Source organism: Drosophila grimshawi, unplaced genomic scaffold, assembly GCF_018153295.1.
Source record: "Drosophila grimshawi isolate 15287-2541.00 unplaced genomic scaffold, ASM1815329v1 contig_44, whole genome shotgun sequence".
NCBI classification, from domain to species: Eukaryota; Metazoa; Arthropoda; class Insecta; order Diptera; family Drosophilidae; genus Drosophila; species Drosophila grimshawi.
In genome coordinates this window covers 21712227-21733714 of record NW_025063240.1, presented here as the reverse complement: position 1 = coordinate 21733714, position 21488 = coordinate 21712227, and the positions used below count along the sequence as shown (strand labels likewise).

The window sequence follows — 21488 nt, the reverse complement described above, 5'->3', positions numbered from 1 at the left end:
AAATGCTAAAAAGCAAAAAAAAAAACAACAACCAATTCAAAGGCAAAGATAAAGCAAAATCAAAAAATCACTCTGTAATTATTTAGCTATGATAAATGTATTTCGAGTATAATAATAAAAATTTAACTTTGACTTTCTACGACTTGAAGTGAGCATGACATAACATCAAATAGACATTGAGAATTTACATTAAGTAACTGATATATACAAGTACATATATTTTGTATGCAAATAAGAAAAAATAAAATAGTTGAATTATAAGGCAGAAGAGTATTAAAGCTCTGCCATATTAAAGACCCGATGAAGATTCAATATTCAAACACACTCAATTAGTTATACACACTTCACAAAAATACAACAATAAAAGGAAGAAGTAGATTCAACATACAATTTATTTGACAAAGAAAATACTGATTCTGATTTAGGCCCCAAAATTCGAATTTTGGGTTCCTTAGTTATGAGGCAAATGATCGCCCTGTGGCTGGAAGCCGTTCTCATCGGCGATATAGTTGAGGGTATAGGTCTGACCATCTGGGGCCACCCAGCTGTAAGAGCCACGCACGCTAAGCGCCTCTTGTTCGGTGCCCACGTTCTTCAGCTCCGCCTGCTCCTGGCGCGTTACTCCATCGCTCGTCTCGTATCTGCAGGACGTAAGTTAAATATGTATATATATCCTTTGTTCGTACTGTGTTCTTATTTTTTTAATTTTTGGCCCTTATACGCACCCAAAGTTGTAGCCGTCAGTGCCAATGTTTTCATTATCATAACGCAAAATTGTTGCCTGCTGGGAGTCATCCAAAGGCGCCGGCGCCGCATTTATGGAGGACACAAACACAAAGGCGCACAGGCCCAAGAGAACACAAGCGTTAATTGAATGCATATTCGATTACGAGAAAAGAGACTCCTTGCTAGAGTGGTTTAAAGATCACGACACGCTACCGTACTTATCACAATTAAGCGCTAACGAATTATGTGGCACCCGCTAATGAGCCTCAACCTATTTATAGTAGTTCAGGCCAGAAAAAACATCCAAAGTGCTCCCACAGACACACACACACACAATTACACACATACACCATACACACAACATATATAAGGTAGCTATAACAATCGCCTTTTAATGCACATTCAAATTATATAATTGTTTGACTTTGACTCTGACTACGCATCTGGTTGTGCGTGTGTGCGTGAGTGTATGTGTGTGTGTGTGTGTGTGTGTATGTACATAAGTCTTAAGCTTTTAATTGTACAAGCCACAAAAACCATTAAGCGTTTGATGTACACTCAAAATCCCATTTCAATTGGCCGTCAAGAGGGCTCCTCTGCCTCGGCTTCTGCCCCAGCTGCCTGCTGCCGAATATACAAATTTATCTCTATTTGTGTGGATAATGATGATAATGAAGTTGATGGGGAAGTGATGATAATGAAATGTGCTTGCAAACATTTGCGTAGTCGCGCTTGTTTGCCTATCTATGGCAATAGGTCAACGAGCTTACTTACCTATTAAAATACGATTGGGAAGCAAAAAGCAAAAATAAGAATTCATTGTTCAAAAAGGTAAAACATTTTAATCCCAAATCTTAAATAACAAGCCAAAATATAAGTTAATCGAGCCAAGTATTAAAGAAAAAAAAAAAAAAAACAGAATTAAATGTTTGAACAAAACAAATAAGAAGTTGACACAATTTTATTTATACGGAGCGATGCAACCTTCAAAAAGCGTTAAAAGTAAAGGCTGAGAGTTGTTTACGGGCGGGGGTGGGAAACCACTTGTTAAGTGAAGATGCGACACGAGATTGAAGCTGAACAGCTTCAGTGTATTTCTCTGTCTGTGTGTGTGTGTGTATGTGTTTATATGTTGATGACCTTAGTCAATAAAATAACAAGTAAGACTATACTGGACGAACGTGAGAGACTGGCGTATACCCTGTGATTTAACTGTGATCTGTGATCGATTCGACTATTGATGCTTGTCAGCAATATATATAATATATATCGGGTCTGGCTACTTATGACTGTTAAACCGACCTGAAAAGTGAAATGCTTTTCTGGCTTTAAGACATAATTTTAATTATAAGAAACTAAATTTCGATTCGATTCGATCGATTGTAGTTGTGTTGAAACTGGGCGTATGCTTAATGTGCTGCAGCGTATTCAACAGTCGATGTTGCACGCCTGTCTGCGTTCCTCCCTCTGGAGTCCATCAATCAGCATTGAACGTAAGTCTCGACGTTGTTTGATTGTTTTGCAGTTACGATTGATAAATGAGGTGCTTGGCCAAAAAGATGCGCCCTTAATTGCCCAACAATGGGTTGGCCCACGTTGGCCAAGCTGCACTAATTTGCCCTTTAACTGAAAAGAGGTGTTATTGTTGTTCAATGTGCTTCTTCAGTTATTATTATTCAGTGTTGCTATGCAGTTCTCACTTTCGTTTGTGTCTTTTGTGTTTTTTACTGAACCGGTTTGGCCCTGACCATCTGACTGTGTTGTTAGCGGAGTTAAGAACGGGTTTACCTCTGAATAGAATACATTTGAGTGGTGAAAATTGGAAGAGCACACCACCAAAACAGAGCTACATAAGATATGTGTATAATTTTATTCATAGATTCAATTTAACAAAAGTTTGATCACGCAACTGTCGATGATTGGCGGCGTGGCAAATGTTCACCCTGTGGCTGAAATCCATTCTCATCGGCCAGATAGTTCAGTTTATAATGTATGCCATCGGGTCCCACCCATTTGACGCTACCCTGTACCGCAATTGCTTCCAGTTCGGTGCCGGCATTCTTTAACTTGGCCGTCTCTTGCCTTGAAATACCATCACTTGTCTCGTAGCTGGTTTTTGTCAAATGCATAATTTAATTAATTTTGATTGATTAATGACCTAGTCTGACTACCTACAAGAAGGCATAGCCATCGCTGTCAATTTTGTCATTTTCATATATCAGTATTTGTGCATCGTTTCTGTTTCCGTTGTTGTTGTGCCCAATTTCCATTGTGCAACTGCAGATCCGCAAATTCCAGAGTGACGCGATCAGCATGATGAATATCTTTGGTCCGTTCATGACAATATATCAATTCGATGTCAACTGTGCTGCAGCACTGTAGAACTACGACTAATGTTGATCGTTTGCCAAATCTTTGAATATCTGGTATTAGTACGCGGAAAAAAAAACCAGATCAAGTTTAATGAAAAGTGATAAGATACCGTTGCATACGTATATCAAATGTCAAGTATATAAATATATATTTATATATTTATTTATGTATATTAATGTATATAGATTGTTTCATTGAAATATAAAATAAACCATTTCGAAAGATTCGATTCGAAGAATGTGATTTGTAAGCCATTTGATAAGTCCAAGATAAGCTAATTGTTATAACAAAAGATAATAAATTTGTATGCTTCAGTAATTATTTGTTCAGTAGGTAAGTGCATAAGTACAAAAATGAAATGAAAGGCTCAATTTTATGCGAATGAATGACGAGAATCAGATACAAACAAGCAACAAACTTTGGCCGAAACCGATATAAAGTCAAACGAAAAACGAAAAACGAAAAAGTTCAAATGCTGCTGAAATGTTAAATGGCAACCAAAATTTGTGAGATTTCAACAATTTGTTTTATCGCATATGGATTTCGGCATTTCACTTGCACTTGAGCTAAATAACAATAAAACAAGTGACCCCATTTTGGCGAGACTCGGAGACTCGGAGACTCGAGATACGATCCATTGATTATGTATATGACCAATTCACGCATTGCGCTTTGTTTCTAGCAAATAATGGATGGGTGAGGTCTAGACGGTAATCAATCAAAGCCAATTGCCAACAGCCAGCAGGCAGCGAGACAAACAGACAAACAGACATCAGCATACACATACACACACATATACATATTCAAGCACACACATACACACACACACAGAAACGAAACAGCAGCAATCAGCCAAGTTAAGTAATAAAGGTTGATTACAGGAAAACAAAAACGGGTTTAGGTACATTTATACCATGTATCTTTATTGTACTTCGTTTGCCATTTTTTTTTTATATCGAGTTTTCGCGCATTTTTTTGTTGGGCTTCTTTTGCAGGAGTCTTTTTGACTATAAATTGGCCGGTGAGCTTACAATTGGCATGCATTGACTGCAAGTTCCTTGAGCGCATCACAAGTACAAGTCCAATAAAATTTACCATGAATTACTCCTTTACTGTTGCATTGGCTATTGTTGTCGCCTGCATCTTCGCTGGCGTCCATGGAGCACCGCCGGCACCGGCAGCAGCAGCGGAGGCACAGGTGCTCCGCTTCGATTCAGAAGTGCAACCGGAGAGCTATAAGTTTGCGTGAGTATTGACTTGGATCTGGCGCCAGACTGTGTCAAGGTCAAACTTAAACTGGTTTATCTCTATCTCTCTCTCTCTCTCACTCTCTCTACCTCTGCCTCTGCTTCTGTCTCAATTTGTGCAGTGTTGAGACGAGCGATGGTAAAACACATCAGGAGGAGGGACAGCTGAAGAACTTGGGCACCGAGCGCGAAGCAATCGCTGTGCGTGGCTTCTACACCTATGTAGGCGACGATGGACAGACATATACCCTCAATTATGTCGCCGATGAGAACGGTTTCCAGCCCGAGGGTGCTCATCTGCCGCGCCCCGTTCAATAAGAAGTATCCATCCCAGTCATATGTTAAATAGGTTTAAGCCTCGCTCAAACATTTTGCACAAGAAATCAAATTCAGAATCAATAAACATAAACTGTTACAATGTTCCATCTTAATATGCGTTAAGCTTAATCATTTTACTGCAGAGTAATATTTATAAAACGGATGTATTCAAAGTGCAATTGAAATAGCTTTAAGACTGACGGGCTTATATGGCAGACTGTCGGACTCTCCTGATAAAGTTGATCAAAAGTATGTATACTTTATGGACAAGCAGATTCGTCAATCTGCTTATTATAGTCCTTAGCACAGCTTCAATTTGGTATAATCTAATAATGATATAATTAATTTACTCAGCAAATTGTTCAATTTCATTTGATTTCGAGACGGCTAAACATTTACTTATCAAACAGGAAGGTTGCTAAAGTCTAAAACTAAGCACAAAATTAATTATAAAAACTATTTTATGGTAAAAAAAAATCCTATGTTGTGAATTTCATCCTCAAGTAAGATGTAAGAATTTAATCGTCTGTTTACTTATGAAAATTTTGTTCTTGAATGTGTAAATTCCTGGCTTAAAATGTCCTTGTCTCTATTTGGTCAACCAATCTTGAAATGAGATCGATTTATTTAAAGTGAAGGTAACCGTACTTAGACAAACAAAAACAGATTGGAATAAATCTCTTTCACAAGTAAAGCATTCGGAAGATTTGTAGTCGTAAGATGTGCAAAGTGTATCCTTGATGTTTGCTATTTAACATCTAAATATCTATAAGCTCGACAATTACAAATCAAAATGTTGCAGGAAAATATTCTATTTATTCATTTCAAATTCGATATAACTTCTTAGGCGACGGGAATATGATCGCCTTTGGGCTGGAAACCGTTCTCATCGGCGGTATAGACGACGCTGTAGGTCTTACCATCATCAGCAACATACGAGAATGATCCATGAACGGCAATATACTCATTATCAGTGCCAGCATTCTTAAGTTGACCCTCTTCTTCCCTTTTGGTACCATCGGAAGTCTCCACACTGAAGTAAGTAGTAGTTTAAAAAAAACACGTATGAGAAAATTATAGTAACTCTCTCTAAATGCTAATTACTTACGAAAATTTGAAGCTTTCGGGCCCGACGTCAGAATCCTGTCGCACAACTTCAATGTCAGGTCTTGCCAGTGCGATGGCGAAGAGGGCGACGAAGACGATGAGGAACTTCATGTTTAGGTATTGTGTAGTGCGTTTGAGGATTCAAAGGTAACTATACTAAACTGGACTGATCGCCTGCGTATTTATAGTAAATTTGGAGGTATCCATTTCACATATCACACATCAAGTAGGAATGTTTTAGTCGAGAAATATAGACGAGGAGATACCCTTAAGCGAACACGCTAAAATACATGTATAGAGAAAATGCTTATAGAGGACGTTATCGATTGAATAAAATGTACTTGATCTAAAAATGTTAAACGCGAATTTGTGTTAGTAGTCTCCAGCTTATTATATATATATTTGCATTCTAAGAAAGGAACGTTCATATAGACAGACCTGGCTAGATCGACTTGTACTTCGAAGGCTTTCAAACTTTAATATACCCTTTTTACCTATTTTCGATGAGTTTAGGGTACACAAAAGCTCTCATAAGCATTAATTTGTGCATCCAGATTTATAAAAACATGTTTTTCTTCATCTTCTTTTTTAAAATTTATGTTCTTATTGTTTCAAGGCTTAAACAACAGTGTTGATTATATAATAATGCAGATTACTCGTTCGAAATCATTTGGGTCTCTTGTTTCCTGATTCACCTATTAATATGTAATATAATATATCTGAAGTAATAAAAACCCATAGAATGCAATTCAAAATTAAATAAAGTATTAAATCGTTATGCAAATTTCACAAAAATCTAGAATAGAATTTAAAATCAAATGCATTCATTTCAAACTAAGTTTATAATCTAAATCAAGAGTGATTTTTGAAATAGAATCGTTCTTAATATAATTCTAGGAACGGTATCCTATCTCTCTATGTAGAACAGAACTACCATAATAAAGTTGAATGCAGGGTAAATGTATTATTGTCAAAGCAAATTAACATATATTGTGATACTTAACTGTCGTGAAATTTTGTTTGCCATTTGCCATTTTTGCAATGGAACCAGTTTATCGACATGCACAGGTTGACATTTAAATACACACTGAAAATTTCGAAAATGGGATAGATAGGTATAATCAATTTGTGCAAAAGTATGTAACAGGCAATAGATTTGTGTATTCACGTTAACACACACACAAACATGCAAACATATGCACATACAATGCACCTGAGCGCATTTGCAGGATGTTGGATGGAATTTTTAAGAAGTGTTCGATTCACTACAAGTAACTTCTTCAACGTAAGGGTATCTCCTCGTCGAGATCTCTCGACAAAAAACATTCTCACTTTCTATTGCTGTTAAGGGCTCATTCTCGTGGGTTGCTCCCGATGGTCAGACCTACACCGTCAACTATATTGCCGATGAGAACGGTTACCAGCCCCATGGTCCTCATTTGCCCGTCGCCCCTCAAGCCTAAGAAGCGTTATTAAATTTGAAATGAATAAATAGATTATATTCATGCAACATTTTGATAGTTATCTTTAGAGCTTATAGATATTTCAATTTTATAAAGCTAAATATCAAGTATCCTCGAAACTGTGTATATAACACGCTTTATGCACAAAACGACCAACTTACTGGATGGGTTATTAACAAAATCGTTTGCAAGTTTGCTTTAATTGCGAAACAGATTTGTTCAAATTGAGGGCGTTTTTTGATTGGTCTAAGATGTGTTGTAATCATTTTGAGTAAGTCATTTGAAGTTTGGTATACTACATACATACATACATAAAAAAAACGTTAAATTACAAAAATATTTATTTAATGCAAGTACAAAACTGGCTGATCGAAGTTTCTCTATTGAGTATATACATTCAAAATAGGAGCAACATTGTAGCACCTTCAAGGGTCTGTGTGTGAAGAGAGCAGCATCATTCTATCCTTGTCTTTGCGTGTGCAACCAGCTTGCACTCGATTTTCAATTGTATAGTTTTTTGACCTTAGATCTAAATTGTGGCAGTGACACTCGTATTGAAATCAGATTTTTTTCCAAGTGAATGCAGTCAATAAAGTATTCTGACGATGCGTAGTCTCGTGCATAAATTTCCGTTCGACAACTTAATATCATTGAATTAAATAACATCAAAATTTTCCAAAAATATACTCTATTTATTCACTTCAAATTTAATATCGCTTCTTAGGCTTGGACTTGGGGCAAATGAGCGCCCTCGGGCTGGAAACCGTTCTCATCGGCGGTATAGTTGACGACGTAGGTCTGACCATCATCAGCAACAAAAGAGTATGACCCCTTAACGGAAATAGCCTCGTTTTCACTGCCAGCATTCTTAAGATGACCCTCTTCTTCCTTTTTGGTACCATCGGAAGTCTCCAAACTGTAGTAAGTAGTAGTTAAAAAAAACAAACGTATGAGAAAATTATAGTAACTCTCTCTAAATGCTAATTACTTACGAAAATATGTAGCTTTCGGGCCCGACCTCAGAATTCTGTCGCACAATTTCAACGTCAGGTCTTGCCAGAGCGACGGCGAAAAGGGCGACGAAGACGATGAGGAACTTCATGTTTAGGTATTGTGTAGTGCGTTTGAGGATTCAAAGGTAACTATACTAAACTGGGCTGATCGTCTGCGTATTTATAATAAATTTGGAGGTGCCCATTTCGCAGAAACAAAAATCAAGTAAGAATTCTCTAGGCGAGAGAGTTCGACTAGGGGATACCCTGAACGATTTTTATTAGGCCAGCGAAAATATGTCATATATGAATGGGAAAATCAGGAACCGGGAGGTCCAAATGATTTCGAATAAGTAATATGAATAATTATATAATAATAATTATTACTTATGAAGAGTTTGTTATTTGGCTTTGACACAGATATCAAAAGGGCATTAACTATTTTGGGTGTAGTTAATGAATACAGTTTCCGGCTAAGCATATCAGAAAAAAAAGAAGACTAAAAGAAAAACAAATAAATATATATTTCTACGGTATTTTTGGCTTGTTTTCATTGAGTTTCGCTGCTGTAGAGTAAATGACTGAATATGTGTGCATATATAGTAAATACATAAGAGTACAAGGGAACACATGAGATTTTGAATCGTTTGATTGATTCATGAAAAATGCAAATTCGATAATAATTATCATGATGATTAAGATAAACGTGGCAATCATAACGATGCTGCGGTATTTCCTATGAACATCTGCGTTTTTGTTTGTCTTAGAAGTTTTTTTTCTTATTATCTATAATTTGTTTTGTTGTTGATGTTTTTTTCCTTTTATAGAGATAGACCTGTTGGTGTTTTTTTTAAAGACATTTTGTTAGCTCCGATGTGTAATTAGTCATTTTTATTTTGGACAAACTCTTCTTAATTTAACGCATTGTTGTAGATTAGTAGTGGACATCATCATCAACGCTTCTTGGATTTCGGATATAAAAAGAGCGCTGAGCACCTAAACAGACAACACAAATCAAACAGCAGTTCAAATAGTTCGTTCGTAAATCAAATCGATAAGACAGCAATATGAAATATACAATTGCTATTGTGTTTGTTGCCTTCCTGTCCTGCAGCCTGGCCGCACCAGCCGCCGACTACCAGCAGTCGGTAATCGAGCACTATACGTCCGATGTCCAGCCCGATGGCTATACGTTCGAGTAAGTATCAGGCATCTTTATCAGGACCTATAATTCATATTCATATCGAACAATGGTCAAATCTGTTATGTTGCAGTTTCCGAACCAGCGATGGACAGATGCACTCTGCGTCGGGTGTACTGAAGAACGCCGGTACTGAGAATGAATCGATTGCTGTCACTGGATCCTATTCCTTCGTTGCTGATGATGGTCAGACCTACACCGTCAACTATATTGCCGATGAGAATGGATTCCAGCCCCAGGGCGCCCATTTGCCCGATAATGGAATTAGCCACTAAATTGTTAAGCGCACCAAGAGCTGTTCTTTCTAGAATTTGAGTTAAAATTTAATAAATCGCTTGCAAGAATAATCAAAATCTCAAAGATATTTATTAGTGTCAAAATATTGTAGTTGGATTGCAAGCAATGATTATATCGATAGCCAGATATTAAATTGCTATAAGCTGCTATCGCACATTTAGAAATAGGAGTTCGAATTGGAACAATAACTATTTATTAGGCTCTGCACTCTTAGTGATAGCAATTATATACACATTTGCCAGTTTTGAGTCAACTTTAACTTCTTAGTTTCGAGCTATAAAATGAGAATATGTAACGAATGTGATGATTGTACCACATAAAATAGGTGCCGGATAAATAGTTATCCATCGCAGTTGAAAATTAGTTGGGCAGAAAGACATAAAGTTTCAAAGTACCCGACGAATATAAGTAAGAATGTTTATCGATGTTGAAATCAGAAATCTTTATCTATTATTGTGCCTTTGTAATTTGGTAAATATTAATATAGTATTTACTTCCAAGTTTTTAAATAGATCTTAATAATTTTTATACAGTTTACCAATGTTATGCGAGGGTATATTTTTACTGTATCGGAAGGCTGTAGGTTGTGGCCCTGATAACTAATACTTTTTCAAACTGACATAGCAGAAAAAAAATAAAATTATCCCTTATCCGGAGATCTATACAACACATTGGATATATACATATATCATACAGTTCAGTAGGTATTTTTAATTTATAATGAAATTGAGGACTATGCGCATTGATGTCTGAAAGAGTTTGTTATCTTTGGCGTGCCCTACTTTCTTGTTATACCATGATCCCATTACAAAATGTTATAATGAAGTTGTGCAAGAGTATGTAAGAGGTAGAAAATCTCAGGTGACCATTATCCCTGGCAATGTCGATCTATTCATGTCAGCCTGTATTGATAAATGGATCTCAGAGACTATAAGAGCTAGAGATCTCACATTGGGAATGTAAGTTCTCATATACCATTTTGAGTACAGACATACATTTAAGTAACAATCGGTAAAACAAAGTTGTTACGACTTCCATTTCGGTTTGACATCTCCGTGATATCTCCATAAATTCGACAATTAAAATTCAAATGGTATCAGGAAAACAATCTATTTATTCATTTCAAATTTAATATCGCTTCTTAGGCTTTGGGCACATCAGCGCCCTCGGGCTGGTAACCGTTCTCATCGGCAACATAGTTGATGGTATGGGTATTACCTTCGGTATCAACCCATGAGTATGATCCTGTTATGGAAAGAGCAGAGTCAGCCTCCTTAAGATGACCCTCTTCGCCTCTCTTGGTACCATCGGAAGTCTCCACACTGAAGCAAGTAGTAGTTGAAAAAAACAAACGTATGAGAAAATTATAGTAACTCTCTCTAAATGCTAATTACTTACGCAAATTTGTAGCCTTCGGGCCCGACCTCAGAATCGTGTCGCACAATTTCAACTTCAGGTCTTGCCAGAGCGATGGCAAAGAGAGCGACGAAGACGATGAGGAACTTCATGTTTAGATTTTGTGTAGTGCGTTTGAGGATTCAAAGGTAACTATACTAAACTGGGCTGATCGCCTGCGTATTTATAGTAAATTTGTAGATGTCCAGTTGATATAACAATAGCAAAGAAGCATCATATAAGTTTACGATAAACTAGTTTAGCACGAATATATCTGAAGTTTGGTTGACTAAAATTTGGCAGTAAAATGAATATTAATTTAAACTTGAAATAAAGTATATGCGAATAAATGTATATCTATAAATTGATGGTCTAGCAGTTGAATGCACCTACATATCATAAACACAAAAAGTATCGCGAATTTTGAATTTTCGCGGGTTACGTATATTCGAATTTCGATTTTTTTGTAGCGTTATGTTGGTACTCATGTCTCTCACTTATGCCGACAAGCTCGGCCATTTTGAATGTTCACTTAATTGTTGACAGCTGCTTTGCTTGCACGTGTTTTGGATCGTCTTCGATTTTTACCTATTCAAAAAAATGGATCAAAGAACCTGTATCAAATTTTGTGTGAAAAACGAAATTAAGTGCGCGGATGCATTCCGAATGTTGATTGTGGCATACGGAGAAGCTACCTTGGACCGAACCAACGTTTATCGGTGGTACAAAATGTTCTCAGAAGGCCGAGAAGATGTGAACGACGAAGAGCGTGCCGGACGCCCGAGCACTTCAACAACAGACGAAAAAATTAATGGAGTGGAGAAAATGGTATTGGCCAATCGTCGAATCACCGTTAGAGAAGTTGCTGAGGAGCTAGATATATCGATTGGCTCATGCCATTCGATTTTTATCAATGATTTGGGCATGAGACGGGTCGCCGCGAAATTCGTACCAAAATTGCTCAATTGCGACCAAAAACAGCATCGCATGAACATTGCTAATGAGATGTTGGACTCTGTCCGCGACGACCCAAATTTGCTCCAGAGGGTCATAACTGGTGACGAATCGTGGGTTTATGGTTACGACGTGGAATCATCTCAATGGAAGCTGTCGCACGAACCAAGACCGAAAAAAGCGCGCCAAGTTCGGTCGAATGTGAAAGTTTTGCTGACAGTTTTCTTCGATTGCAGGGGCGTGGTGCATCATGAGTTCTTGCCACAGGGTAGAACGGTCAATAAGGAATATTACCTGCAAGTTATGCGCAATTTGCGCGAAGCAATCCGCCAGAAACGCCCGGATTTGTGGAAGAACAAAAATTGGCTTTTGCACCACGATAACGCCCCTGCTCACACATCGTTGCTTGTGCGCGACTTTTTGGCCAAAAACAACACACTAATGATGCCGCAGCCACCGTATTCCCCAGATCTGGCCCCCTGTGACTTTTTCTTGTTCCCTAAACTGAAGAGGCCCATGAAAGGACGACGTTACGCTACGCTTGACGAGATAAAGACGGGATCGAAGGAGGAGCTGAACAAGATAAAAAAAAATGATTTTTTGAAGTGCTTCGAAGATTGGAAAAACCGTTGGCACAAGTGTATAATATCTCATGGGGATTACTTTGAAGGGGACAAAATAGATATTCATGAATAAATAAATAATATCTGAAAAAACACAAAATTCGCGATACTTTTTGAACGCACCTCGTATATTTATATATAAAAGAACAGACATCAAATGAATACATTTTAGTATAACACAGACGTTAAGCGACATTTTCTGTATCAATTATCAGTTTTTCTTATTTTTAAAGGAAATTATGTGAAATATTTGAAAATGATTGCCAGATGCAGAGCACGAGGACAATGAAATTGTTGACTCTTGTCATTTTTTTCACTGAGGTTTTTCAGTCAATGTATTATTTTTTCTTGGTTTCTTTGTGCATCACTGGTATGTATACTGAATTCATAGATATTGCGCATATTTATCTATTCAGAAAATACTTGTGTTGATGGTAATGAGACCTATAGTAATGGACCTATGTGTTTCTTTATGTGGTCGGAAATGCTTCATCCTACCTGTCAAATACTTTTGCACAACTTTACACCATTTTAGCCAATACCCTTTTTAGTCATAATCGATGGGCTCGGGATATAAAAATACCGTAGTGCAGCTAAATAATTCATTTCGGGAAGATAAACAAATCAAATTGCTTTACATTCTTAAAATAAAATGCAGATCTTATTTCAAAACATTTTTATTCTTGAACAAAAATATTTGAGTTGAAAATTTTAACATAAAAATAGATTTTTTCTTAAATCAAGAAAGAGTTCCTAAATAAGAGGAAGATATTGAGAAGTAAAAAATATCAAACTTGATTTAAGACTCGGGCATTATGAATTCTGGGACAGGAGTGGGCGTGGACGAATAAAAATTCACACACCAATTTGTGTTCCAAGTTTCAAGTCTCTATCTCTAAGGCTGTTGGAAAAAGTTGCGTTCATACAGACGGACACTGCATAAAACCAATATAATCTAATAACTTTGGTATCACAGTATTTAAACAAAACGGACTCGTTTTGAAGAAGGCTGCTTACTTAGATGGAAGATTTGTAGTGCATAAAGTGCTTCAAATACAAAGCTTCGCGATTTCTTGGCTTTTGGCTTTCTAACACCTGAAAATCTATGAATTCGACAATTAAAAATCAAATTTTATCAGGGAAAAATCTATTTATTCATTTCAAATTTAATATCGCTTCTTAGGCTTTGGGCACATCAACGCCCTCGGGCTGGAAACCGTTCTCATCGGCAATATAGTTGAGGGTATGGGAATTGCCGTCGGTATCAACCCATGAGTATGATCCTTTTACGGAAATAGCTTCATCATCAGTGCCAGCGTCCTTAAGGTGACCCTCTTCGTGTTTGCTGGTACCATCGGAAGTCTCCACACTGAAGTAAGTAGTAGTTGAAAAAAACAAACGTATGAGAAAATTATAGTAACTCTCTCTAAATGTTAATTACTTACGCAAATTTGTAGCCTTCGGGCCCGACCTCAGAATCGTGTCGCACAATTTCAACTTCAGGTCTTGCCAGAGCGATGGCGAAGAGGGCGACGAAGACGATGAGGAACTTCATGTTTAGATTTTGTGTAGTGCGTTTGAGGCTTCAAAGGTAACTATACTAAACTGGGCTGATCGTCTGCGTATTTATAGTAAATTTGTAGGTGTCCAGTTGATATAACAATAGCAAAGAAGCATCATATAAGTTTACGATAAACTAGTTTAGCACGAACGTATCTGAAGTTTGGTTGACTAAAATTCATGTTTAATATCGTAATAATTGATTTGGCAGTAAAATGAATATTAATTTAAACTTGAAATAAAGTATATGCGAATAAATATCTATAAATGGATGGTCTAGCAGTTGAATGCACCTACATATCATAAACACACATACGCAATCACATATATATTTATATATAAAAGAACTGACATCAAATGAATACATTTTAGTATAACACAGACGTTAAGCGACATTTTCTGTATCAATTATCAGTTTTTGTTATTTTTAAAGGAAATTATGTGAAATATTTGAAAATGATTGCCAGATGCAGAGCACGAGGACAATGAAATTGTTGACTCTTGTCATTTTTTTCACTGAGGTTTTTCAGTCAATGTATTATTTTTTCTTGGTTTCTTTGTGCATCACTGGTATGTATACTGAATTCATAGATATTGCGCATATTTATCTATTCAGAAAATACTTGTGTTGATGGTAATGAGACCTATAGTAATGGACCTATGTGTTTCTTTATGTGGTCGGAAATGCTTCATCCTACCTGTCAAATACTTTTGCACAACTTTACACCATTTTAGCCAATACCCTTTTTAGTCATAATCGATGGGCTCGGGATATAAAAATACCGTAGTGCAGCTAAATAATTCATTTCGGGAAGATAAACAAATCAAATTGCTTTACATTCTTAAAATAAAATGCAGATATTATTTCAAAACATTTCTATTCTTGAACGAAAATCTTTAAGTTGAAAATTTTAACATCAAAATAGATTTTTTTTTAAATCAAGAAACAGTTCCTAAATAAGAGAAAGATATTGAGAAGTAAAAAATATCAAACTTGATTTAAGACTCGGGCATTATGAATTCTGGGACAGGAGTGGGCGTGGACGAATAAAAATTCACACACCAATTTGTGTTCCAAGTTTCAAGTCTCTATCTCTAAGGCTGTTGGAAAAAGTTGCGTTCATACAGACGGACACTGCATAAAACCAATATAATCTAATAACTTTGGTATCACAGTATTTAAACAAAACGGACTCGTTTTGAAGAAGGCTGCTTACTTAGATGGAAGATTTGTAGTGCATAAAGTGCTTCAAATACAAAGCTTCGCGATTTCTTGGCTTTTGGCTTTCTAACACCTGAAAATCTATGAATTCGACAATTAAAAATCAAATTTTATCAGGGAAAAATCTATTTATTCATTTCAAATTTAATATCGCTTCTTAGGCTTTGGGCACATCAACGCCCTCGGGCTGGAAACCGTTCTCATCGGCAATATAGTTGATGGTATGGGAATTGCCGTCGGTATCAACCCATGAGTATGATCCTTTTACGGAAATAGCTTCATCATCAGTGCCAGCGCCCTTAAGATGACCCTCTTCTTCCTTTTTGGTACCATCGGAAGTCTCCACACTGAAGCAAGTAGTAGTTTAAAAAAAACAAACGTATGAGAAAATTATAGTAACTCTCTGTAAATGTTAATTACTTACGCAAATTTGTAGCTTTCGGGCCCGACGTCAGATTCCTCTCGCAGAGTATGAACGTCAGGTCTTGCCAGAGCGATGGCGAAGAGGGCGACGAAGACGATGAGGAACTTCATGTTTAGATTTTGTGTAGTGCGTTTGAGGCTTCAAAGGTAACTATACTAAACTGGGCTGATCGTCTGCGTATTTATAGTAAATTTGGAGGTTGCCATTTAGCATAACAGAAACAAAGAGTCACCAAAAAAAATTCCAAAAGCAAGCTTATCATGAACATATGTGAAGTTTGGTTGACTAAAATGCATGCTTGAAATCATAACAACCGATTTAGTAGTAAAATGAATATTAATTTAAACTTGAAATAAAGTATATGCGAATAAATGTATATCTATAAATGGATATCTAGCAGTTAAATAGACCTACATGCCATAAGCACACACACAATCATATATATGTATGTATATATAGAAGAACAGACTTAATTTAAACATTTATGATATTTAAAATACATTTAAGTATGTATTATGGAAGTGCTTTAAAACCTGTATATATATTTGCATATATGCAAAATGTTATATATTATATTCTGAAGTAACTATCTGATTACGAATATATATGTATTTAGTGCAAATTGAGTGACATGCTTATATGCGCAACTTATAACTTCTATGAGATAGATTGTGGCTTGGAGTCGAACTCATAGAACATCGTCAAACCTATATTTTAATGTTCATTTTTGAATTTCTGCTGTTCTCTCTCTGTGAACTCATTAAAAGTAAATTGTGTCTTAATTTGCTATTACAATTATTATATATGGTAAAAGCTTTTTGTTTCTCTATATATTCCGGATTCCACAAATTTTAGTCGAGAACTCTTAAGTGGAGTGATATATTTGATTTTCAATTATTTGTTGTACATTAAACAACAAATTAACACATTTTGGCCTCAACATAGATAGCCACGTCCAAAAAAATGAAGCAAAATCAAAAATATAAACAAATAATGTGTTAATTGCATTAGCTTCTGTTACTCCATATGGGTTGCGAGTATAAAAGCCAATTCGAATGGCGAACACCACAAGTCCAGTCTACCGTCCATCAATCCAATAGAAACATGAAGTGTACTCCAGTCATTATCTGTCTTAGCCTCTGCCTGGTCTTGTGCTCAGCAGCACCCTCTGCAGATGTGGAAACTGTGCAGAATAATGCCGATGTTAAGCCCGATGGCTACAATTTTGTGCTGGAGACCAGCGATGGCACCAAACGCACTGAGGAGGCCATCCTCAAGAACATTGGCACAGAGAATGAAGCCATATCTGTGAAGGGTTCGTACTCCTACCTGGGACCCGATGGCGTCACTTACACGGTGAACTTCGTTGCCGATGAGAACGGCTTCCAGCCCGAAGGTGCACACATACCACGGGAGTAAAGCTCTTACGACTTTTTAGTTTAAGTTTATACTTTTTTATAAATTAAATGAGAAGATGCTCTTATGAAAATACCAATCCGAATTGCCCCATTTTTTCTTAGTGGACAAAAGGAAATGAATTGCAATGAATTCTAAAAGTCTGATGGTTTCGGTTTCAGCTGCTCCTGTGTACAAAATCCGCTGGCTTCTTTCTGTTAATCCTGTTCATGCGATTTATAGTTCGCAATTTAGGAATAAAAAGTCATGGAAACGTACTTATCGAAATTTAATGTTTAATGCGATAAACAATTATAATGCACGACACTCGCTTCACTGACTGACTGACTGACTGACCGACTGACCGACTGACTGACCGACCGACTGACTGACTAACTGATGCACAGCACAACTCTTAGAGGCTAAATATTAGTTAATCCAGTTGGTTATCCAGTGATTGATTGCTAATTACTTGGGTATATGCGCACCCTCCGGCTGGAAGCCGTTTTCATCGGCCACAAAGTTAATGGTGTATGTCTGTCCGTCAGGTGCCACCCAGCTAACGGAACCGCGCACCGAAAGGGATTCATTCTCTGTGCCCGCATTATTCACAGTCGCCTCCTCGGTGCGAGTGGTGCCATCGCTGAGCTTGTAGCTGAACTTGTAGCCACCAATGCCAATGTTATCCGACTCATATTCCAACACCTCAACATCATTCTGGGGACGGGCACTGCTGCTGGCAGCGGCGAGCACCAGCAATCCAACGACTAGCATCTGTACAAGGATTAATCAGTTAATCAGTAAATCAGTTAATCACGTTGGTCAATTGATCATTTCGATCGGTTGTCCGTTTACCATTTTGCACATCCTGTTGAGGTTTTCTCTTGATTTGCGCTGCGTTTGAATAGACTCTTAAGCGTCCAATGGTGCTAATGCATCGGCTTCGCTGCATTTATATACCGCATTCACAGATTTTTGCCAACGTCATAAATTTTGCACAATTGTAGAAGAAGACACACTAGAGACGTATACACACATAGAGAACTCGGCACTCGCGGTCGTCTGGTAATGTATTTAATTTACCAACAGTTCACCGCTAGCCGCCAGCCTCAAAGTCGCTGCGACAAGTAACATTTAACGCGAATCTTTGCAGCTACATTACCAAATCCACATTCTGGCTTTATAACTAGCTCGTGTACTTGGTTACTATATAAAATATAATTTTTTACAATTTATGAAAAATGATAAATCTCACAAAAATATCAAGCCAAGTTTTGGTACCCTTTAAATTATATGTATTTGAAAATGTTGATTTAACAGATATTGTTTTGCTAAATTTAATTTTATTTATTAGTTTAGTTAATCTCTTCACATCATATCAAATCATAACATTAGATTACTGCTTCTCTCTTTGCAGTGTATGTCAAATTCGATGCAAATTAATCATGTGGACGAATGTCAGTCTAATGAATGCGTAAATAGTTTGGCTTTTGTACAATATGCTAACTGCGTACTAGTTGATGGTTTATGGCTTAAGTTGGTCGATGTATTTGATGTTTAATACTTTCAGTCAAGCCGTAGGCCTAGCTGTTGCTCCGAAGATCTCTCTCTCATTGAAGAACAGTGAAGAAACGACAACTGTTAAGCTGAGTTTGGGCAGCAAGTTCACATCACAAGTCCAAAATTCGACAAGAAGCGCTTCAACGGCAATTCAAATCGAAGAAAAAACCAGCAACGTGCTTGACTTTTGACATATGCAACGGCCTTTGCAACTTTATTCGATTGATGTACATACATATGTAGTATGGTCGTAACAACAACTCGCATATACTTATCGTGTGTATTCAGTATTTTACGTATATTCATTTGGGTTATTGTTTTTTCCAATGTATTCCACCTTTGTTGACCGCTACGACGAAGAAGCTGCAAAATTGGCAAGCCAGTCAATCAAGTTTTCTGGTGACCTTTTTCCAAAATACCCAAAAAACTTAAGACTGTCATACAGCCAGTTAGTTAGTCAGTTCAGTTATTTACCCACAGGACATTCTCTCACTTCCCAAACTGACATTGACAATACTTAATGAATACCTGTTCTTAAGCATTTGCCTGATTTCGCGCTATTAAGGTTAGTTAACATAAAGTTACATTGTTAAACTCTATAAAAAAAGGCGAAATAAAATAATCTCCAATTAGAAATAAATAATATTTTTGTAGCATTATTTGCGTATTCATAATACTCGATTAAAAAAGCTTAAGTAGACGTTTATTTCTAATTAGCTGACTTCCTATGGTATTTCGAATGGCATCCAAAACACTTATATGTTCACTAAGTCTTTACTTAGATTATTATCTGCAACATAAGCCATAAGGAAGTTTATAAAGTGACCTTCATTTGCTACTTGCCAAAATGCATTAAATGAACACGATTTCAAGAACATTGTGGGAACTATCTTCCCCATAATGCCAGTTTAACAATAACTAGGTTGGAATAGGTGGGTTAAAAAAAGAAAAAGAGAAGAAGCAAAGATTTTTTTTTAGTAAAACATTCAATTTATTTAAAATTTAATATCGCTTCTTAGGCTTGGGGCAAATGAGAGCCCTGGGGCTGGAAACCGTTCTCATCGGCAATATAGTTGACGACGTAGGACTGACCATCGGGACCAACCCACGAGAATGAGCCTTGAACGGAATTAGCCTCGGCCTCAGTGCCAATGTTTTTCAGCTGACCAGTTTCCTGGGCGGCAATACCGTTGGATGTCTCGTAGCTGTAACAAAAAATAAGGCAAAGGATAAGCGAATGCGTCTTATGCTCCAGTTGATAATGACTTACTTAAAGGTGTAGCCATCTGGTCTAACATCAGCTTCGCTACGCTGAATCTGTGCAGCAGCATCGTCAGTGGGCGCTGCCAGGGCAACGGCGAAGAGGGCAACGAAGACGATGAGGAACTTCATGTTTAGATATTGTGTAGCGCGTTTGAGGGTTCAAAGGTAACTATACTTAAGTGGACTGATCGTCTGCGTATTTATAGCGAAAACAAAAAACGCAACTGCTAGTCTCTTAAAACGGGCAGCAAGGGAGAGAAATAAAGGCAAAACTAGTTTACTGCCGATGATGACCAAAAATTCACAACTTAAATTAAATATGCATACATGTGTAAATACATATATGTATAAAATGTATTCAAACTACTAAACTACTATACTAAAAAATAGCCAACTTGGCTTATGCAAATTAAAGGCGTCACTTGTCTTCGGCTATCAAGTTTTTTTTGTACATAATCGCCATGTTCTAAATACATATCCCATATAACTGCTGTATGTATGTCAATATTCACAATTTGGCATCTTCTCTTTTTTCCCCATATTCACTATCCCTTTCCAGAGAAACACAAAATATACAGATACAAGAAGCCGAAATTCAGATTAAGATACTCGGCATCTTCAAGGTCAGCGTCCGTCTCTCTGGCTGCGTGTCTGACTGCGTGATCTGGCTGGCATCGGGCTCCATACGCACAGACCCAAACAGAGATGAAGAGACTGAGACTGAGAGTTGGAGTTACCGGTTGTACGACATCTTTTTTCAGTTTTACTTCTTGTTTTAGTATGGCTTTGGCATCATCATCGCTTTGTTTCGATATGGCCAGCCAAAATTAGCACTTGAGCGTTAATGGCAATATATTAAGACCACGTTTTTGTATTCATCTACCCATCTACCCATCTCTATAGGTCTCCAAACAAAGTTGTGTTTCTTACGAACGCGCACTGCGAATTTAAATATGTAAATGCCACATTGCCACCTGGCGCTTTTATAAGTTGTTCACTTTAAATTACTTAACCGAAGAAGCGCCACGATCATATTCGCAATATTTGCGAATAAATAATTCAATTAACTGGAGACCAGTCCAGACTATGAAGCAGTCAAGCAGCCAATCAGCCAACACAGTTGGTTGATTCATTTACATAAATCTATGAAGTCTATGCCTGCCTCTATAGCATACTTTTAGTCGATCAAAATAAACTGAAAAAAATAAACGATTTTCGAGCTGATTATCTCAATTTGTTGAATATTTTCCAAGGCTGTAAACGAAACCAATTTTATCAGCATTTTGCCTCGTGTTTCGAACCAGTGTCTGACCTTTGGCTTTAGTTCGTGAACCTTTAACTCAATTGTTTGTTAATGTTAACTGCTCG

At 37.1% G+C, this 21488-nt stretch overlaps 12 protein-coding genes and 1 long non-coding RNA gene across 13 annotated transcripts; 4 read left to right on the top strand and 9 right to left on the bottom strand.

Moving 5' to 3' along the window:
• Positions 1 to 374: 374 nt before the first annotated feature.
• On the bottom strand, positions 375 to 900 carry LOC6557611 (endocuticle structural protein SgAbd-6). Its single transcript, XM_001983283.2, has 2 exons — positions 726 to 900; positions 375 to 641 (listed from the first exon to the last, which is right to left on the bottom strand). The coding sequence occupies exons 1-2, from the start codon at positions 878 to 880 to the stop codon at positions 452 to 454; spliced, it is 345 nt and encodes a 114-aa protein (XP_001983319.1). The 5' UTR covers positions 881 to 900; the 3' UTR covers positions 375 to 451.
• A 1727-nt stretch (positions 901 to 2627) lies between these two features.
• On the bottom strand, positions 2628 to 3070 carry LOC6557624 (endocuticle structural protein SgAbd-6). Its single transcript, XM_001983284.2, has 2 exons — positions 2902 to 3070; positions 2628 to 2835 (listed from the first exon to the last, which is right to left on the bottom strand). Exons 1-2 carry the CDS (start codon positions 3063 to 3065, stop codon positions 2628 to 2630), a joined length of 372 nt encoding a protein of 123 aa, XP_001983320.2. The 5' UTR covers positions 3066 to 3070.
• A 1125-nt stretch (positions 3071 to 4195) lies between these two features.
• LOC6558440 (larval cuticle protein 65Ag1) lies at positions 4196 to 4777 on the top strand. Its single transcript, XM_001983285.2, has 2 exons — positions 4196 to 4344; positions 4469 to 4777. The coding sequence occupies exons 1-2, from the start codon at positions 4196 to 4198 to the stop codon at positions 4662 to 4664; spliced, it is 345 nt and encodes a 114-aa protein (XP_001983321.1). The 3' UTR covers positions 4665 to 4777.
• Positions 4778 to 5483: 706 nt separating this feature from the next.
• LOC6558288 (larval cuticle protein 65Ag1) lies at positions 5484 to 5882 on the bottom strand. Its single transcript, XM_001983286.2, has 2 exons — positions 5773 to 5882; positions 5484 to 5697 (listed from the first exon to the last, which is right to left on the bottom strand). Exons 1-2 carry the CDS (start codon positions 5880 to 5882, stop codon positions 5508 to 5510), a joined length of 300 nt encoding a protein of 99 aa, XP_001983322.1. The 3' UTR covers positions 5484 to 5507.
• A 2072-nt stretch (positions 5883 to 7954) lies between these two features.
• LOC6557654 (larval cuticle protein 65Ag1) lies at positions 7955 to 8352 on the bottom strand. Its single transcript, XM_001983287.3, has 2 exons — positions 8227 to 8352; positions 7955 to 8150 (listed from the first exon to the last, which is right to left on the bottom strand). Exons 1-2 carry the CDS (start codon positions 8334 to 8336, stop codon positions 7955 to 7957), a joined length of 306 nt encoding a protein of 101 aa, XP_001983323.1. The 5' UTR covers positions 8337 to 8352.
• A 941-nt stretch (positions 8353 to 9293) lies between these two features.
• On the top strand, positions 9294 to 9702 carry LOC6557897 (larval cuticle protein 65Ag1). The gene is made up of 2 exons (XM_001983288.1): positions 9294 to 9424; positions 9501 to 9702. Exons 1-2 carry the CDS (start codon positions 9294 to 9296, stop codon positions 9700 to 9702), a joined length of 333 nt encoding a protein of 110 aa, XP_001983324.1.
• Positions 9703 to 10827: 1125 nt separating this feature from the next.
• On the bottom strand, positions 10828 to 11252 carry LOC6557739 (larval cuticle protein 65Ab1). The gene is made up of 2 exons (XM_001983289.2): positions 11123 to 11252; positions 10828 to 11046 (listed from the first exon to the last, which is right to left on the bottom strand). Exons 1-2 carry the CDS (start codon positions 11230 to 11232, stop codon positions 10866 to 10868), a joined length of 291 nt encoding a protein of 96 aa, XP_001983325.1. The 5' UTR covers positions 11233 to 11252; the 3' UTR covers positions 10828 to 10865.
• A 2574-nt stretch (positions 11253 to 13826) lies between these two features.
• Positions 13827 to 14287, bottom strand: LOC6571789 (larval cuticle protein 65Ag1). The gene is made up of 2 exons (XM_043215452.1): positions 14142 to 14287; positions 13827 to 14065 (listed from the first exon to the last, which is right to left on the bottom strand). Exons 1-2 carry the CDS (start codon positions 14249 to 14251, stop codon positions 13876 to 13878), a joined length of 300 nt encoding a protein of 99 aa, XP_043071387.1. The 5' UTR covers positions 14252 to 14287; the 3' UTR covers positions 13827 to 13875.
• LOC122322595 lies at positions 14041 to 14422 on the top strand. The gene is made up of 3 exons (XR_006246702.1): positions 14041 to 14070; positions 14154 to 14287; positions 14340 to 14422. It is a non-coding gene; the product is annotated as an uncharacterized LOC122322595 (long non-coding RNA).
• A 1179-nt stretch (positions 14423 to 15601) lies between these two features.
• Positions 15602 to 16066, bottom strand: LOC6557970 (larval cuticle protein 65Ag1). The gene is made up of 2 exons (XM_043215496.1): positions 15903 to 16066; positions 15602 to 15825 (listed from the first exon to the last, which is right to left on the bottom strand). The coding sequence occupies exons 1-2, from the start codon at positions 16010 to 16012 to the stop codon at positions 15636 to 15638; spliced, it is 300 nt and encodes a 99-aa protein (XP_043071431.1). The 5' UTR covers positions 16013 to 16066; the 3' UTR covers positions 15602 to 15635.
• Positions 16067 to 16914: 848 nt separating this feature from the next.
• LOC6558137 (cuticle protein CP14.6) lies at positions 16915 to 17369 on the top strand. Its single transcript, XM_001983291.2, has one exon. It carries the CDS (start codon positions 16929 to 16931, stop codon positions 17319 to 17321), a length of 393 nt encoding a protein of 130 aa, XP_001983327.2. The 5' UTR covers positions 16915 to 16928; the 3' UTR covers positions 17322 to 17369.
• Positions 17370 to 17573: 204 nt separating this feature from the next.
• Positions 17574 to 18222, bottom strand: LOC6557873 (endocuticle structural protein SgAbd-6). Its single transcript, XM_001983292.2, has 2 exons — positions 18153 to 18222; positions 17574 to 18071 (listed from the first exon to the last, which is right to left on the bottom strand). The coding sequence occupies exons 1-2, from the start codon at positions 18162 to 18164 to the stop codon at positions 17766 to 17768; spliced, it is 318 nt and encodes a 105-aa protein (XP_001983328.1). The 5' UTR covers positions 18165 to 18222; the 3' UTR covers positions 17574 to 17765.
• A 1648-nt stretch (positions 18223 to 19870) lies between these two features.
• LOC6558233 (larval cuticle protein 65Ag1) lies at positions 19871 to 20258 on the bottom strand. Its single transcript, XM_001983293.2, has 2 exons — positions 20128 to 20258; positions 19871 to 20062 (listed from the first exon to the last, which is right to left on the bottom strand). The coding sequence occupies exons 1-2, from the start codon at positions 20247 to 20249 to the stop codon at positions 19873 to 19875; spliced, it is 312 nt and encodes a 103-aa protein (XP_001983329.1). The 5' UTR covers positions 20250 to 20258; the 3' UTR covers positions 19871 to 19872.
• Between the last annotated feature and the right edge of the window lie 1230 nt (positions 20259 to 21488).

Excerpts from the sequence above, each read along its gene's own strand:
- LOC6571789 (XM_043215452.1), bottom strand. The coding sequence starts at position 14,251 with ATGAAGTTCCTCATCGTCTTCGTCGCCCTCTTCGCCATCGCTCTGGCA. Across the intron at positions 14,066-14,141 it reads CCCGAAGGCTACAAATTTGC|TGTGGAGACTTCCGATGGTA; the intron begins GTAAGTAATTAA and ends TACTTACTTCAG.
- LOC6557897 (XM_001983288.1), top strand. The coding sequence starts at position 9,294 with ATGAAATATACAATTGCTATTGTGTTTGTTGCCTTCCTGTCCTGCAGC. Across the intron at positions 9,425-9,500 it reads CCCGATGGCTATACGTTCGA|TTTCCGAACCAGCGATGGAC; the intron begins GTAAGTATCAGG and ends GTTATGTTGCAG.
- LOC6558233 (XM_001983293.2), bottom strand. The coding sequence starts at position 20,249 with ATGAAGTTCCTCATCGTCTTCGTTGCCCTCTTCGCCGTTGCCCTGGCA. Across the intron at positions 20,063-20,127 it reads CCAGATGGCTACACCTTTAA|CTACGAGACATCCAACGGTA; the intron begins GTAAGTCATTAT and ends TTTTTGTTACAG.
- LOC6558288 (XM_001983286.2), bottom strand. The coding sequence starts at position 5,882 with ATGAAGTTCCTCATCGTCTTCGTCGCCCTCTTCGCCATCGCACTGGCA. Across the intron at positions 5,698-5,772 it reads CCCGAAAGCTTCAAATTTTC|TGTGGAGACTTCCGATGGTA; the intron begins GTAAGTAATTAG and ends TACTTACTTCAG.
- LOC6558137 (XM_001983291.2), top strand. The coding sequence starts at position 16,929 with ATGGGTTGCGAGTATAAAAGCCAATTCGAATGGCGAACACCACAAGTC.
- LOC6557654 (XM_001983287.3), bottom strand. The coding sequence starts at position 8,336 with ATGAAGTTCCTCATCGTCTTCGTCGCCCTTTTCGCCGTCGCTCTGGCA. Across the intron at positions 8,151-8,226 it reads CCCGAAAGCTACATATTTTC|TTTGGAGACTTCCGATGGTA; the intron begins GTAAGTAATTAG and ends TACTTACTACAG.
- LOC6557624 (XM_001983284.2), bottom strand. The coding sequence starts at position 3,065 with ATGAACGGACCAAAGATATTCATCATGCTGATCGCGTCACTCTGGAAT. Across the intron at positions 2,836-2,901 it reads AGCGATGGCTATGCCTTCTT|CTACGAGACAAGTGATGGTA; the intron begins GTAGGTAGTCAG and ends GACAAAAACCAG.
- LOC6557970 (XM_043215496.1), bottom strand. The coding sequence starts at position 16,012 with ATGAAGTTCCTCATCGTCTTCGTCGCCCTCTTCGCCATCGCTCTGGCA. Across the intron at positions 15,826-15,902 it reads CCCGAAAGCTACAAATTTGC|TGTGGAGACTTCCGATGGTA; the intron begins GTAAGTAATTAA and ends TACTTGCTTCAG.
- LOC6558440 (XM_001983285.2), top strand. The coding sequence starts at position 4,196 with ATGAATTACTCCTTTACTGTTGCATTGGCTATTGTTGTCGCCTGCATC. Across the intron at positions 4,345-4,468 it reads CCGGAGAGCTATAAGTTTGC|TGTTGAGACGAGCGATGGTA; the intron begins GTGAGTATTGAC and ends CAATTTGTGCAG.
- LOC6557611 (XM_001983283.2), bottom strand. The coding sequence starts at position 880 with ATGCATTCAATTAACGCTTGTGTTCTCTTGGGCCTGTGCGCCTTTGTG. Across the intron at positions 642-725 it reads ACTGACGGCTACAACTTTGG|ATACGAGACGAGCGATGGAG; the intron begins GTGCGTATAAGG and ends TACGTCCTGCAG.
- LOC6557739 (XM_001983289.2), bottom strand. The coding sequence starts at position 11,232 with ATGAAGTTCCTCATCGTCTTCGTCGCTCTCTTTGCCATCGCTCTGGCA. Across the intron at positions 11,047-11,122 it reads CCCGAAGGCTACAAATTTGC|TGTGGAGACTTCCGATGGTA; the intron begins GTAAGTAATTAG and ends TACTTGCTTCAG.